General features: G+C 45.6%; 1 protein-coding gene across 1 annotated transcript in view; it reads left to right on the forward strand.

Annotated features, from left to right (window-relative positions):
* The first annotated feature begins 319 nt into the window (after positions 1–319).
* STK16 (serine/threonine kinase 16) overlaps positions 320–17,405 on the forward strand; it is a 170,361-nt gene continuing 153,275 nt past the window's right edge. The window contains exons 1-7 of the mRNA XM_082262066.1: positions 320–377; positions 6,120–6,247; positions 9,433–9,527; positions 11,956–12,058; positions 12,157–12,344; positions 12,419–12,534; positions 15,416–15,569. Of these exons, the coding sequence (XP_082118192.1) occupies positions 370–377; positions 6,120–6,247; positions 9,433–9,527; positions 11,956–12,058; positions 12,157–12,344; positions 12,419–12,534; positions 15,416–15,569 (792 nt within the window). The 5' untranslated portion in view covers positions 320–369. The remainder of the gene's footprint in view (positions 378–6,119; positions 6,248–9,432; positions 9,528–11,955; positions 12,059–12,156; positions 12,345–12,418; positions 12,535–15,415; positions 15,570–17,405) is intronic.

Genomic DNA, 17,405 nt, shown 5'->3' on the forward strand with positions numbered 1-17,405 from the left:
CAGAGTTCAGTGTCAGTAAATATCAGGGTGTCAGTAGATCCCTCCTCAGGGTGTCAGTAGATCCCTCCTCGGGGTGTCAGTATTTCCCTCCTCACCTCCTCACCACACGGCCGCTCCTCGCCTCTCCCTTCAGCCCAGACTGACTCTCAGCAGCATCAACAGCCCAACTAACCGATCGGCAGACGATCTGAGGGCAGTGGCGTCCTCCCCACCAACCACAGGAGGGGCTGTCAGTGGTTTGACCAATGATGTTCCGCCGGGCGGGGCTCATGGTTTGTTTTGGGTCAGAGTTGAAGCAGAAAGGCTGGATCGGGCGGAAGTGAGGTTAAACCCGGAAGTAAAGTGACAGCTGGGTCCCACGTGAGCAGCATGGAGGGGTGAGAATGTCTGGGATGTCCCCCTGATTACTGTATTATGTTATTTATATATTGTTTACAATACAGGAGGATTGGGAGGGGCGGGGTCTTCTGTGGGACTGTCAGTGAGATGAGTCCTGCCATATGCTGCACTGAGAGGGAGAATGTTCTTTTATTGAAGTATAGCTGACATCACACCTCCTCCTGGTCAGCTCAGCTGCTCTCCTAAGATCAGTAGTTGGCTGGTTGGTGATCCTGCTGATCCTCAGTGCTCTTTTACCTGGAACAGTTATGACAGATGGGATCAGAACTCCCTATACATGTCTTAGAAATGTGGCACTGGGTAACAGATAAACGGTGCATTCTGTACTATATACTGTAGATCAGAACAAAATGAGGGACAAATGAGGATGAAAGAGGGACAGAGGGAAATTGTTCCAAATCAGGGACAGTCCTTCAAAATCAGGGATAGTTGGGAGCTATGCAGAAATCATTGTATTCATTGGATCGGTGCCACAGCCAGGGAGCAGTCCAAACCCACCTGAACTATCCCACCAAGAATCTGTCAAAGTCGACAGCCAATCATAGGGGCCAGAGGCATTCCCACCCCACAGCTATACATACACTCACCGGCCACTTTATTAGCTACTCCCATTCAATTGCTTGGTAACACAAATTGATAATCGGTCAATCGCATGTCAGCAACTCAATGCATTTAGGCATCTAGATGTGGTGAAGACGACTTGCTGAAGTTCAAACCGAGCATCAGAAAGGGGATTTAAGTGACTTTGAACATGGCATGGTTGTTGGTGTCAGACAGGCTGGTCTGAGTATTTCAAAAATTGCCGATCTACTGGGATTTTCACACACAACCATCTCTCGGATTTACAGAGAATGGTCCGAAAAAGAGAAAATATCCAGTGAGTGGCAGTTGTGTGGAGGAAAATGCCTTGTTGAGGTCAGAGGAGAATGGGCAGACTGGTTCCAGATGATAGAAAGGCAATAGTAACTCAAATAATCACTCGTTCGAAACAAGATATGTTGAATACTATCTCTGAACACACAACACATCGAACTTTGAAGCAGATTAGCTACAGCAGCAGAAGACCACCCTGGGTGCCACTCCTGTCAGCTAAGAACAGGAAACTGAGGCTACAATTCACACAGGATCACCAAAATTGGACAATAGAAGATTGGAATAAAATGTTGCCTGGTCTGATGAGTCTGGATTTCAGCTGTGACATTCAGATGGTAGGGTCAGAATTTGGTGTAAACAACATGAAAGCATGGATCCATCCTTCCTTGTATCACCGGTTCAGGCTGGTGGTGGTGGTGTAATGGTGCGGGGGAAGGGCAATGGTTCAGGCTGCTGGTGTAATGGTGTGGGGGAAGGGCAATGGTTCAGGCTGGTGGTGTAATGGTGTGGGGGATATTTTCTTGGCACACTTTGGGCCCCTTCGTACCAATAGAGCATCGGTTAAACCCCACGGCCTACCTGAGTATTGTTGCTGACCATGTCCATCCCTTTATGACTACAGTGTCCCCATCTTCTGATGGCTCCTTCCAGCAGGATAATGCACCATGTCACAAAGCTCAGATCATCTCACCACTGGTTTCTTCACCATGACAATGAGGTCACCGTCCTCCAATGGTCTCCACACTCACCACATCTCATCCAATAGAGAACCTTTGGGATGTGGTGGAACGGGAGATTCCCATCATGGATGTGCAGCCGACAAATCTGCAGCAATTGCGTGATGCTATCATGTCACTATGGAGCAAAATCTCTGAAGAATGTTTCCAACACCTTGTTAAATTTATGCCACCAAGAATTAGGGCAGTTCTGAAGGCAAAAGTGGTTCCAACCTCGGTACTAGCAAGGTGTACCTAATAATTAAGTGGCCGGTGAGTGTATGCACACCAGGACTGTGGGGTGGGGAATGCCTCAGTCATCTATGATTGGCTGACGGCTTTGACAGCTTCTTGGTGAGAGAGCTCAGGTGGGTTTGGACTCCCCTGAACTCATCCCTATCAGGGAAATGTACTGATCATATCCAACTTAGAACATTCATAAAGCGGAAACTTCACCAACCCCTTCTTATCTCTATAGTCGGGGTTTGCACCAATTCTGGTATCCCTGGAGATCCAGCAATGGCCTTGAGGGGTCCAAATCTCACGCAGCTGTTCCTCTCATGTTATTGGGGGTACCAACTGTCTCTTCTGGGTTATGCAGCCACCCCAGGATGACACACATGCGCTGTAGATTGTTGCAGCCTCCTGGGATCCATGACCTGGGTATCCCAGAAAGGTTCAGGCAATGCAAGAAGCCAGGGAATGCCCCCCCCCAAGAAAGGTATACCCCCCTTTAAAATATTAAAAACCTCAAATTTTGCGATTAATTTTTTTTTTTTTTTTGGGGAAGCTGAAGAAAAGGGTGAAAAGGCAAATTTTTTTTTCTTTTCTTTGGATAGAGTAAGGGAGTGTTCATTTTTTTTTTTTTCTGTCATCTGTGTCTAATTAAGGAGATTTTTTTTCACTCTCTATTGACTGAACAGGAAGTGAGAGAATATTTTTCTAATATAAGTGTAGCACCCTCCTAGTTAGGTGCTAGATAAAATCATTGTTTGCTCCATCTGCTAATCAGGGGAGCCTGATCAGTAGTTTTGCCTGTTACATGTGTCCAGGTGCAATTCACTTGGTCTGAGGGAGTGTCCCCACTGTATCCAATGGAGGGGCTTGTTGGACAGTGGAGGAAACCCAGCCAGTGACACACAGGCTTTTGTGGCTGGTCTAGTGGGAGGGCACAACAGCGGTATCTCCTGGGATAGGTCATAAAAGCCAAGGGCACATGTGACAGGGTGTCTTTGGGTGGGAAGCCAGGTCCCAGGAGGAGGGTGACAGCTGTCTCTCCTCCTGTCAGCAAGGAAGGTGGTCACAGGCAGTCAACCTAGTGAGCCAGAGTGTGCTGCTGAGCCAGGAGGTCCGGATACTGACAGTGGAGCAAGTGGCAGAGCAACCCAGGGAAAAACAGTGTCTGTGAGTACCAGGGAGCTTGCCAGGGGTCAGCCCAGGAAGGGGACCACTCCAGTGGAGAGTTAGTGGACAAGAGGCTAGCATACATGGGAAGTAAGAAAGGGGGTGCCATGTCAGGACCCAATTCAGTCAGGAACATATCTTCTACTTCACTTCAGTGGCAAGGTGAAGTAGCGGCCTTGCTGCACACACTAGTCAGTTGTCCTCAGAAATTGTGCATAGTTCAGGTTGGAGTATCCCACTCATCCCTTCTCCCATCCAAGTTCTAAAATAAAACACAAAAACCAAATCCCCTGGACTGTTCATTGTCTGAGCCAAGTCTTAACCACTTGCCGACCACACGCCGCAGTTGTACGGCGGCAGTCTGGCTCTCCCAGGCAAAGTCCCGTACATGTATGGCCCTCACCTGGGAGGAGCTAGGGGGCGATCACGCACCGCCAGTGATGCGCTCCCACACCCGCTCATCAGCTGGGAAGCTAGTGCGTGTGACAGGCGGCTCCGATGGCCACCAGCCACTTGGGATCTCCCGCAGCTGAGAGAGAAGGACGGACGGCTGATGTACGATGATGATGATGAACCCTGAAGTGATCACAGATGTCATGTGATCCTGCTATATAGGATCACATGTCTCTGTGATGACTTCACAAGCCACGCCCCCCCCACAGATAGAATCACACCCCTAGGGTCACATTTAACCCCTTGATCACCGATACTGTTAACCCCTTCCCTGCCAATGCCATATTTACAGTAACAGTGCATATATATAGCACTGATTACTGTAGTAATGTCACTGGTAACCCCAAAAGTGTCAAAAATGTCAGTTAGGGGTCCGATCTGTCCATCGCAATGTTGCAGTCCTGCAAAAAATCACAGATCGCTGCCATTACTAGTATATAAAAAAAAAACAATAAACTGACATCTTTCCCGTAGCTAGTAAACGCAATAACTTTCGCGCAAACCAATCAAAATATGCCTATTGCGATTTTATTTTTTTTAACAAAAATATGTAGCAGAAAACAAATTGGCCTAAAATGTTAATCACTTGCCGACCGCCGCACGACTATCTACGTCTGCGGTCAGCCCCTCACAGGCCAAGTGACGTAGGGCTACGTCGCTTGCTTGTGAGGGTCTAGGGAGGCGCGCTCCCGCGTGGTCACGGACCCTACAACCCCCCCCCCCCCCCCCCCCCCCCGCGCGCGTGTGACCGGCGGACCCGATGTCCGCCGGCCACTCTGCGATCGGCGGGGGAGAGGGAGAAAGTCAGGCGGCTTGTGTAAACAAGCCACCTGTCATTCTCCTCGCTGTAAAAACACTGATCACATGGATCTACTATGTAGATCCGTTGATCAGTGTCCTTACAGCTCAAGCCACAGCCAATCACAGTAGAAAGCACGCCCCTAGGGACACACACAGCCCCTCCCTCTCAAATAAAGTTAACCCCTTCACTACCAGTGTATTTTTACAGTAACAGTGCATATTTATAGCACTGATTACTGTAGTAATGTCACTGGTAACCCCAAAAGTGTCAAAAATGTCAGTCAAGGGTCCGATCTGTCCGCCGCAATGTCGCAGTACCTCAAAAAAATCGCAGATCGCCGCCATTACGCGTTAAAAAAAAAAACAACAAAAATGACAAAAATCTTTCCCTTTGTTAGTAAACGCGATACCTTTTACGCAAACCAATCAAATTACGCTTTTTGCGATTTTTTTTTTTTTTTTTTTTTTTTTACCAAACATAGGTAGCATAAAACAAATTGGCCGAAAATGTTAAAAAATTTTGATTTTTACATTTTTTTTGGGGGGAATTTCATATAAAAAAAAATGTGAAAAATATTGTTATTTTTGCAAAATGTACGCTCTTTTTTTGTTTATAGCGCGTGATCAAAAAATCGCACAGGTGATCAAATACCACCAAAAGAAAGCTCTGTTTGTGGGAAAAAAAGGACGCCAAATTCGTTTAGGTACAGCGTCGCACGACCGCGCAATTGTCCGTTAAAGTCACGCAGTGCCGAATCGCAAAATACCCCCTGGTCAGGAAGGGGGTAAAATCTTCCGGGGCTTAAGTGGTTAAAAAAAATTTGATTTTCACATTTTTTTTTTTTTTTTTTTTTTTTTTGAGAATTTCATATAAAAGAATGTGAAAATATTTTTTCAAAATTGACGCTCTTTTTTTGTTTATAGCGCAAAAAATAAAAATCGCACAGGTGATCAAATACCACCAAAAGAAAGCTCTGTTTATGGAAAAAAAAAGGACGTCAATTTCATTTGGGTACAGCGTCTCACGACCGCGCAATTGTCCGTTAAAGTCACGCAGTGCCGAATCGCAAAATAGGGCCTGGTCATTGAGCAGCCAAATCCTCCGGTCTTAAAGTGGTTAAAGTGATAAGTTTTACAGACTGTTGCTATGGGTAACCCAGGGGAATCCACACTCAGCAGCTCCCTAGGGGGCAGTGCTACATAAGGGAAATCCTTTCTTAGTGGTCTCCAGGAACTGGTGTCCCCATTAGAAGATTTTACCTCTCTTCCTTTTCTGGTGACAACTCAAAATTGTTTTAATTCCCGATGACATTGGTGACCAGAACAGTATAGGGACACAGACTGCAATAAAAATCTGACAGGGGTTCTAACACTTCCCTACTCTATCCACATAAAAAAGTTTTGCTTTTAATTCTACTTTAATAATCGATTCCATGCTTTCTTCTTATGCTCTTCTCTAAACAATGTTGGCAGGTCTCCCGGATTACAGACATTGTGCCTATTTGACCTGAACCCAGAAAGCGATTTGTTCTCAGACCTTTCCCTGGATAATAATAATAATGCAAAAGCGGGATTTGCAGAAGATAAAGAGAAACTCCCAGGTAAGAATCTGCACTCTGCTTTTATAATTCTCTGCATCTCAACAAGGAGACAGGTGGCTGAAAACCATGGAGAGATCTGTATATGAAGGTACCTGGGGGGAAAAAAATAAATTTACGCTGAGCAGTAACTTTCTTCTTTTTTTAAAAAAAAAAAAAAAGAAGAAGAAAGTTACTGCTCAGCGTAATTTTTTTTTTTTTTTTTTATTATTAAACTTTCTATCTGTTTCTTGCATGCAATAGAATTAATAGCAGAAAAAACAATTCTTGCAGTCTTCAGGACAGTCTGGGGAAATTGCAGGTCCTTCCTTTTCGTCTCTTGCGGAGGGAAGCTCCTCCCTCCCAGACTGGGCAGCGCTTATGTCGGTCCAATGAGAATAGCTCTGTCCATAGTACGGTGAGCCCAGGCTGTGTATCATGTGCCTCCATGGGGTGTGATTGTGACAACCTGGACCCACAGGAAGTGGGTTGGATGATGCTGGCTGCCATTCAGACCAGAAGAGGAGCAGCATTGGACTTCAAAGTAGTAAAATTACAGAACTAGACTTTAGTTTTAAAGAAGAGGTTAAATCTGCTTCTATTTTGTCTTCTCTGCATCCTAATTCCCCCAATATGCTAATGAAATTTTAATATGAAACCTTTCACTTTTCAATACATGCCATATTTTGGACCCAGTGATGTTCTCACTGGGTTTCTGTCAGTGTTGGGGTAGTTACTCAAAAATTGTAATTAGTTACTTCTGTAAATTGTAATGAGATTACTTTACTAGTTACTGCATTTGAAAAGTAACTTCACTACTTATTACTTTACTTTCCTCTTTCTGCATAGAGTTTATTGTATAAACACAGGCTTTGGGAAACATGAGAACAAAACCTGAAAAAACAGAATAAAACATAAAGTGCAACAAAAAGTCATAAACTTCATCCCTCTCTATTCTTCGAAATAACGATTGTATCGCACAGCTTGGGTAACGCAGGAAAGCGCGTTCCTATAGCCTAGTAAAGTAGTGTAGTTACTTCCTATAGCCTAGTAAAGTAGTGTAGTTACTTCCTATAGCCTAGTAAAGTAGTGTAGTTACCAATATTAGTATTGTAACTAGTTACTTTACTTCGTTACCAAAAAAAGTAATGTAGTTACTGTAATCAGTTACTTTGTAACTCGTTACCCCCCCAACACTGGTTTCTGTGCTTCTCTATGCAAAGCAGGCAGCTCATGGCTGATGGGAGGAGCAGGCAGGGTGCTGTACAGAGCTTCCTGAAAATATCCCACCACCGTGAAAAAGATTAGATTGTACCGGCGCCATGGAGTTGGGGGTTTTTCTGAGGTTAAAGCTGCCACCAACCTACCACTGAGGTAGTGTGTGAATAAAGGGGTATAGGCTTGTTGGTAAAACGGCGCTACCACTATATTCCAGGTTAAAGGACATAAAACCATAAAAGGTGAAAACGCAAGCTGTGCCAAATATTAACCACTTAAGCCCCGGAAGATTTTACCCCCCTTCCTGACCAGGCCCTATTATTTTAACGGACAATTGCGCGGTCGTACGACGCTGTACCTAAACGAATTTGACGTCCTTTTTTTCCCACAAACAGAGCTTTCTTTTGGTGGTATTTGATCACCTGTGCGATTTTTTTTTTTTTTTTTTTTTTTTTTTTTTTTTTTTTTTTTTTTATCATGCGCTATAAACAAAAAAAGAGCGACAATTTTGCAAAAATAACAATATTTTTCACTTTTTTTTTTTTTTTTTTTTTTTATGAAATTCCCCCAAAAAAAATGTAAAAATCAAAATTTTTTTACCATTTTAGGCCAATTTGTTTTCTGCTACATATGTTTGGTAAAAAAAAATCGCAAAAAGCATATTTTGATTGGTTTGGGCAAAAGTTATTGCGTTTACTAACCAAGGGAAAGGAAAGATTTTTGTCATTTTTGTTGTTTTTTTTTTTTTTCCAACATGTGATGGCGGCGATCTGCGATTTTTATTTATTTTTGTTTGCGGGACTGCGACATTGCGGCGGACAGATCGGACCCTTGACTGACATTTTTGACACTTTTGGGGGTACCAGTGACATTACTACAGTAATCAGTGCTATACATATGCACTGTTACTGTAAAAATGACACTGGCAGGGAAGGGGTTAACTTTATTGGAGAAGGAGGGGTTAAGTGTGTCCCTAGGGGCGTGTTTCTAACTGTGAAGGGATGTGGTTGGTTGTGTAACAACAGAGATATACGATCCTGCATAGCAGGACCGTATGATCTCTGTTCTTACACAGGGGAGAATGACAGGCGGCTTTGTTTACATTAGCCGCCTGCCTTTCTCCCTTTACAGCAGACGATCACGAGTGACCGGCGGACATCGGGTCCGCCAGTCACACGCGCGGGGGGGTCCGTGAATGAGCAGGGACGGGAGCGCGCCTCGGGTGGCGCGCGCTCGCTCCCTAGAGCCTCACAGGCTAGCAACGTAGTACTACGTCGCTTTGCCTGTGAGGGGCTGACTGCCGCAGTAAATATACTGTGGGCGCTCGGCAAGTGGTTAAGAGAAGCTAAAATCACATAAGAGCCAATATGGTAGTGTTGGGTCTTATAAAATATATAATAATTATTATATATTATAAGACCCAACACTACCATATTGACTCTTATGTGATTTTAGGTTCTCTTAATTGGCACAGCTTGTGTTTTCACCTTTTATGAGTTTTATGTCCTTTAACCTGGAATATAGTGGTAGCGCCATTTTACCAACAAACCTATACCCCTCTATCCCACCACCGTGCCTCAGTACTCCTCTCAGAACCGATGCAAGCAGTGGACTGGACCTTGCGAGGAGTTATGTAAATGGCAAAATGCCTTGTTGGGTGGGAGTTCCCAGGCAGGCTGCATTGATGGAGACCACCGAAGGTAAAGCCCACATAAGAGTCCAAGTCACCATTAATGAAAGAAACAATGTCAGTGATCAAAAGGGATGGGTGGGACAGTCAGCAGGGGAGGACTGGGCCAGGGGGGTTTCACTGCTTCTGCCACAGACATGCCTGAAGGATTCCTGGTGAAGAGAAGTAAAAAGGCTCCACTTCTGACCTACTGAGTGCGGGATGAAGACAAGGACCGAGACACCCACACGCCGGCTGCGGCAAAATGGAGTAATGCCTTGCATATCTGACTTTTTTACATATAATTATCATTTTCATGTAGAAAATTGTGAAAGTAGAGGGTCCAGCATCCTGGAAATTTCCAATCGGTTGAGCTGCACCACTTGTCAGTCCACGTTTGACAGCAGAGAGGAACAGGTAACTGATATTTGGATTCCTTTCTGAAGACATGTGACAGTGGCTGTCTGTGTTTTAATTCCTTGCTCTAAGTTTGGGAGCAATTTGATATTGTTGAGCTCAACTATCAGACTACAAGGGGCATACACTATTGCCTATCCAATGAGATTTTTCTTTCCCTCTTCATACTGCACTGGATGATTCTCTGATTGTTTGGTATGGGCAGTATAGGCTTCCAGAGACGGTTCTTCAGCCATAGGTGTCCGAAGAATGCTAGGCTCCTGCCTAGCTGACTCAGAACAGATATGTAGAGCCAATGTCCACTGGTAATACCTGATCTGATATTGGGCATCTTGTCCAATTTTCATTTTTCAGCTTTCTTCAATGCAGGGCATTGGTTAAAATGGGCACCAGTGAAATCAATGGTATTTGGTTTGACCTTGCATTGAGTAGTGCAGCCCAGTGCAGGTAGTGTGAATGAGCCCTAAGGCCCCTTTCACACGGGCTTTCCGATCAGGTCCGCCTGTCAGTTTTTTCAGGCGGACCTGATCAGATCCTTCATGCACCTCTATGGAGCAGCGGATGTCAGTGGGAACATCTCTGCTGACACCCGCTGCTCTCCGATCCGATCCTGTCCGTGAAATCCAGATGGATGGAAACCCTATTTTCCATTCGTCCGGAGGATCGGATGAAAACGGACAGGTGGTCCGTTTTCATCCGATCTCCCATAGAGGAGAGCAGGGATCTGACAGCGCCATCTCAGCAAAGTAAGCAGAGACAGACCTGTCACCCTCCTGCTCAGCGGGGATCGGCGTATCGATCTCTGCTGAGCAAAACTGAGTCCGACGTGCGGAAAGCCCGTGTGAAAGGACCCTTAGGGTCCTTTCACAAGGCCCCACTGCTCTCTATGGGGGAATCGGATGAGAACGGACCGCCTGTCCATTCTCATCCGATTCCCATCAGATCAGATGCTCTGGACAGATGGAAAATGGGGTTTCCATCCGTCTGGATTTGACGGACAGGATCGGAATCGGCTAGCAGCGGGTCTCAGCTGAGATCTGCTGCCCCATAGGGATGCATGGAGGATCCGATCAGGTCCGTCAAAAAAACTGACAGGCGGATCTGATCGGATCGTTCGCTTGAAAGGGGCCTTAGGCCTCTTTCACACACGGAGTCCGTCAGGTGGACTCCTTTTTCACAGCGGGGGATCGATCCGCCGATCCCCCGCTGAGCAGGAGGATGACAGCTGTGTCTCCACACTGTGTGCGGAGACACAGCTGTCAGGTCCCCATTCTTCTCTATGGGGGAATCGGATTGGGAACAGACCGCCTGTCCATTCTTATCCGATCCGCTGGACGGATGGAAAATAGGGTTTCCATCCGTCCAGATTTGACGAATCGGATGTCAGTGGACATGTCTCCGCTGACCTCCAATGCCCCATAGAGATACATGAGGCATCCGTTCAGATCCGCCAAAAAATGGACAGGCAGATCTGAATGGTCCTCATGTGTGAAAGGGGCCTAAATAAGCTGACTCACAGAGGGAGATTTACTTGTGCACACAGAATCCGGTGCAGCTGTGCATTGTAATCTATCAACTTCCAGGTTTTATTGGCAAAGCTTAAGGCCACTTTCACACAGGCGGACCGTTCAGATCCGCCTGTCAGTTTTTTTGGCAGATCTGAACGGTCCCCCCCATGCATGTCTATGGGGCATCAGATGTCAGCGGAGACATGTCCGTTGACATCCGATCCGACCTGTCATTTCTGGACAGATGGAAACCCTATTTTCCATCCGTCGATTGGACTAGAACGGAACGAAGGTTCGTTCCCATCTGATTTCCCCCATAGAGATGCATGGGGAACTGACAGCTGTGTCTCCGCACACAGCACGGAGACACAGCTGTCATCTGCCTGCTCAGCAGGGGATCGGCGGATCGATCCCCCGCTGAGAACAACAGAGCCCGACTCAGTGTGTTAAAGAGCCCTAATTGAACAAGCTGAAAGGATAAGTTCACCTTTGGGAATATGTAACATGTTCCCCCTGTTTTAAGGGTGAAATATGCAACATGTTTCCAATGCTGCAGCCACTGCCTGAGTGCTGGTAGTTCATTGGCTCTTCCTGTCAGTATATCTGCTTGTAAGGGTACACAGATAAACTGTCAGATATGCAGGAGACCAGCGATTTCTCTTCTTCTTCCTTCTTCTTCCTCCTTCTTCTTCCTTCTTCTTCTTCCTTCTTCTTCTTCTTCCTTCTTCTTTCTCATGCATGCTTAAAAGAATATGGGGGAAATTTATCAAAAATGCAGACAGTCAAGCAGCTGTCCATGGCAAACAATCAGATTCTATCTCGGCTTATTCAGTTAAACTTTGAAAATAATAGAAGGAAACTGGTTTCCATGCACAGCTGCTCCCATTTAATAAATTCCCCTCTGTATATTTCCTTTAAAGAAAGAACATTACACTTTGGACTGGCATCGCTTTAACCTGAAACGGAGAATCAAGGGATCAGGTCCTCTGAGCGAGGAAGACTTCCAGAACAAGACACAGGACGGTGAGAGTATTGATGGACATGACACGGGGCAGGTGGACAGGGAAGGATACGGGTGAAAGGTAACAAGGATTCTGAAATCTGATTTTGCTCTCTTGCAGGGGACTTGTCCAGTATTTCTGGCTCTGATTCAGACAGCTCAGATGAAGAGAATTCAGGAACCTCCCTTGAGTCCAGTTTCGAGACTTCTCTGGACTTGGGTCATCCAAACCGCTCCCAAAGGGTCCTGTTTAGGAATGGTCAGGGGAAACTGCTGTCTGTGTACCGCTGTGTGCTGGGGGTAACAAAGGTAAATTCACAGTGACTGCCGCACATGGACAGCTGAACACAAATCCGGTATTAAAGGCAATCTGTGTATTTCAGGACATGGAAGTGAGCCCAGAACAGCTACTGAGCTGTGTAAAGAGTCAGCAGGACCAACCAACAGTGGTGATTCTTATGGCTGGAGGAGGACATTTTGCTGGCGCAGTGTTTAAGGGGTGAGGATATCTATACGCTTTCCCCTTATTGTATTGTCTTTTGAAGTGGCATACAGTATCATTTTATTGTATTTTTGCATAAATATGTAAGCTCACCACCCACGCCAAGGGTCCTCATGTCTGGTGAGTCCTAGGGCTACATTTACATGGCCGAATATGTGCAGTTAAGCCGGCCATAGACCGTTCAAATTTCGGGCAGTTTAGCAGGGACCAGCTGAGATTCAAACAATGTAAGGGCAGGCTGATCGAGCAACTTGGGTACAACCAGCCTGTTCAATATTTTATGTGATTATTGCCAGTGGCAACAGTTGCTAGCAATAATCACTGTGTGTTCTCCCAGCCAGGATGCCCCCCCCTTCCCTTCCAGTGAGAACACAGTAGCTTCGCAGGAGGGATTCCCCCATCAACACTGACTGTGTTGATGGGGGAATTAAGCGATTTTTTTTTTTTTTTTTTTTTTTTTTCTCCCGCAAACCTAGGTTGCAAGAAAGGAAATTGCACCATCTATGGCCGGCTTCAGTTCACTGCATTCAGAGGTGGATAAATGCCATCTCTGGACACCATAACACTGTCATACAATTTGGATCATCGCTTGCAGCCAGTTAGTGTGCCGCCAAAACTCAGCGAAAATGCAGATCTTGGATGCACACTAGTTGTGTCCCCAGGTTCGATATTCCAGTTGGATGAGTGGTTACATGCAAACAGCCGCAGTGCCTACCATTGATTTGTACAAATCTGACAGCTGCAGCTGTTCGCATGCAGTGTTTACAAGCGGCGGCAAAATCTACCAATTCTGATGGTGGCTGCTGCTGGCCACTGTAAGGCCTCTTTCACACGGACGTTCCGTATGTCTGTATATCACCCCATCCATTTGCGGGTGATATACGGACATAATGCATGTCAGTGGGATTGCGGATGTCAGCGGATGACCATCCTCTGACATCCGATTTGTGTCCTTTCAGTTCTGTTCCGTTTTTTGAAACGTAAGAGAACCCTATTTTTCTTCCGTTAAAAAAACGGAACGGATGCAAAATTGGATGTCAGCAGTGTCATCCGCTTACATCCGCAATCCCCTTAGACATACATTATGTCCGTATATCATCCGCAAACGGATGGGATGATATGCGGGCATACGGAGCGTCATCCGTGTCCGTGAAAAAAAAAAAAAAAAGTGCCGCAGCGGAAGAAGAAATCGGAGCGGCCGTGTTAAAGAGCCCTAAATCGGCAATGTGAACGTAACCTTCCACTTTACAAAGTAAAAAAAATAAAATAAAATTTTAATGTAGTTAACGGGTTACTTGAGCTCAGAGCACACCCAGGTAACGCATTATTACTAAAATACAAAAAAACAAGGAATTTATTTGTGGATGCATAATGCTTGTAAACATCCTTTTTTGATGTCCCCTATACCATTAATTTACCAGGTGGGCCAGTATGCATTTCTTAACATCTTTTCACTTTCATCCCATCATAGCAGTCTTGCATTATACAGCAGCGGTTCTGTATGTGCATCTGGCCAATCGGGTATAAAGCAATGATTTGCAAGGCTCCACTCGCTGTCCTGGAATGAGGAATACTCCTTGTTTTGGGATAAGTGATGGAATGAGACCTGTGAATACCTTCTGTTTTAAAGAAGTCTTTACTGTGCTACACACCTTTTTCATTTGAAAGGCTTTTTGATTGCTTTATTCTCCTTTCACCATAACCGGTATAGTCATACTATCCCAAAAATGTAAATTGTGAGGTATTAGTCTGTATTTAATCAAAACCCGTCACTCTCATAAAGGGTTTGTATTGTGTGCATCAGTTAGCAATCAAAGGGTTACCGGTGTATAGTCTGGGACCAAGCTCAGGTGCCCATTATTTATTATTTGGTTTTGTACTTTTATACTCCTTTTTTTCCCTAAGGGCTCTTTCACGCAGGCGGACCGTTCAGATCCGCCTGTACATCCCATCCGATTCCCCCATAGAGATGTATGGGGAACTGACAGCTGTATATCCGCACACAGCGCGGAGAACAGCTGTCATTCTCCTGCTCAGTGGGGGATCGGCGGATCGATCCCCCGCTGAGATAAACGGAGTCCGCCGACGGACGGATAGTGTGAAAGGGGCCTAATCCAACAGGATAATATTTTACTAGTTAGTACATCCACTTTTAAAATCTTCCTAGATGGGGCCCACTGAAATTGTTGTGTACTGCCATTATTTGCTATGGAGCTTCTGAGTATAAAGTCGTATTCTAGACTGACTGGCAAGCTGTTCTGTGATTTAGTGAGCAATATCTAACTGGATAAGGGAGAGTTGAGTATAAGGCTGGGTTCACATAAGTGCGCCCGCTGTTTCCAGCCTTGGGTCTGGTGCGTTCCTATTCACCGGTTCAGCTGTGAATCCGGTCCGAATTTTTGCCTGAATTGGCACCTGAACCGGACCCAAAAACGCACAGGACCCTTTTGAAATCTGGACCGCGGCCACCCGGACATGTGTGAACCGGCCCATTGAGAGCCGGTTACACTCGCATCATGTGATGTGAATTGGATGCAGGAGAAACCCACCTCCAATTCGCACATATGTGAACCCGGACCTAACACTGGGAAAGGTGCTGTGGTAGGGAGAGGGCTACGATAAAAGTGTAATTGCACCATGGCACAGTTGCACTTTAAGCAAGAAACGCACCTTATACTCTCCGTACAATCTATTTCATATTTGCCAGTAATGATGTAGTAAGCAGGTAGGCATACCTAAGCAATCCTTTCAGCTAGGTCCTCATAGTACATTGCTTTACTATCAGTGTGGAACGTGAGGACAGCTTTAGTTAGAGGTGCCCATATTCTTCTTTTTCTTGATCAATCCCATTGGGTTCCTTTTTGTCTTGCTTATACAGGAAAGAGGTGTTCAAGCACAAGACCTTCCATCGGTATACAGTGCGAGCAAAGAGGGGAACTTCTCAATCCCTTCATGATGCCCAGAACCGCAGTCACATGGCCAAGTCTGCCGGAGCAACTCTAAGACGATACAATCAGGCTGCACTAATGGCGGTAAGAGTATATTTTGTGCAGGTGTGATACAATTTACAAGGTTCTGTTAATAGGGAAGTCCACCTAAAACAGTCCCTGGCTTCCTATGGGTGAGATTTACTAAACCGGTGCACTCAGAATCTGGTGCCGTTGGGCATGGTAAACAATCAGCTTCTAACGTCAGCTTGTTCAATTAAAGTGTTACTAAACCCAGGAGCCTGCATTCACTATATCTGGTCTCCCACAGTACACAGAACATGGAAATGCAATAGTTTTAGTAAATCTATACTGCTAAATACCTTTGAATGCAAAGCCTGCTTGGATTGGCGGAGTCAGAAAGCTGGGCTGATGTTACTCCGCCAATCCGAGCAGGCTTTGCATTCAATAATAGAATACATTGTTCGCCGTGATTGGCTCATTGGGTATACTGTATGTAGCCGAAGCTACGGTACATATCCACTTAACGACCAGCCACGTAGACCTACGTCTGCTGACTTTAACCGCTTAAGCCCCGGAAGATTTTACCCCCTTCCTGACCAGGGGGTATTTTGCGATTCGGCACTGCGTGACTTTAACGGACAATTGCGCGGTCGTGCGACGCTGTACCTAAACGAATTTGGCGTCCTTTTTTTCCCACAAACAGAGCTTTCTTTTGGCGGTATTTGATCACCTGTGCGATTTTTTGATCACGCGCTATAAACAAAAAAAGAGCGTAAATTTTGCAAAAATAGCAATATTTTTCCCTTTTTTTTTTATATGAAATTCCCCCAAAAATAAATGTAAAAATCAAAATTTTTTAATATTTTCAGCCAATTTGTTTTATGCTACCTAAGTTTGGTAAAAAAAATCGCAAAAAGCGTATTTTGATTGGTTTGCGCAAAAGTTATTGCGTTTACTAACAAAGGGAAAGATTTTTGTCATTTTTGTTGTTTTTTTTTTTTTAACGCGTAATGGCGGCGATCTGCGATTTTTTTTTTTTTGCGGTACTGCGACAATGCGGCGGACAGATCGGACCCTTGACTGACATTTTTGACACTTTTGGGGTTACCAGTGACATTTCTACAGTAATCAGTGCTATATATATGCACTGTTACTGTAAAAATACACTGGTAGTGAAGGGGTTAACTTTATTTGAGAGGGAGGGGCTGTGTGTGTCCCTAGGGGCGTGCTTCTAACTGTGATTGGCTGGGGCTTCAACTGTATGCAGAGTGATCAATGGATCTACATAGTAGATCCATGTGATCATCTCTCATACAGAGAGGAGAATGACAGGCAGCTTGTTTACACAAGCTGCCTGACTTTCTCCCTCTCCCCCGCCGATCGCAGAGTGGCCGGCGGCGATCGGGTCCGCCGGTCACACGCGTGGGGGGGTCCGTGACCACGCGGGAGCGGGAGCGCGCCTCCGGCGGCGCGCGCTCGCTCCCTAAACCCTCACAGGCGAGCGACGTAGACCTACGTCACTTTGCCTGTGAGGGGCTGACCGCCCACGTAGATAGTCGTGCGGCGGTCGGCAAGTGGTTAAGTGGTTGTACCGGAATGATGCCTCTAGCTAGAGACATCATCCTGGTACTGTTTTTTTTTTTTTTTTTTTATAGAGCCGGCGGTCGACTTTCCGGTGATAATCTTTGAGTTTGGACCGCATAGTGCCATCACGTTACCTTAGGTGGAACGCAAGCCGGAAGCTAGTCCGAGGAGGACGCGCAGCCCGCACCGCTGACCACCAGGGATGGTGTTTACTCTGCTTTTATTACTCTGAACCCTGTGTGGGGAATAAACTCTTTAAACTTGACTATATTAAGCTATTTGGAGCCTTCTTTTCTCCTTCCCTACTACATTGGGTCGTCACACCCCGGAGTC

This window comes from Pelophylax lessonae, assembly GCF_965119305.1.
Source record: "Pelophylax lessonae genome assembly, chromosome: 6".
In the NCBI taxonomy this organism is placed as follows: domain Eukaryota; kingdom Metazoa; phylum Chordata; class Amphibia; order Anura; family Ranidae; genus Pelophylax; species Pelophylax lessonae.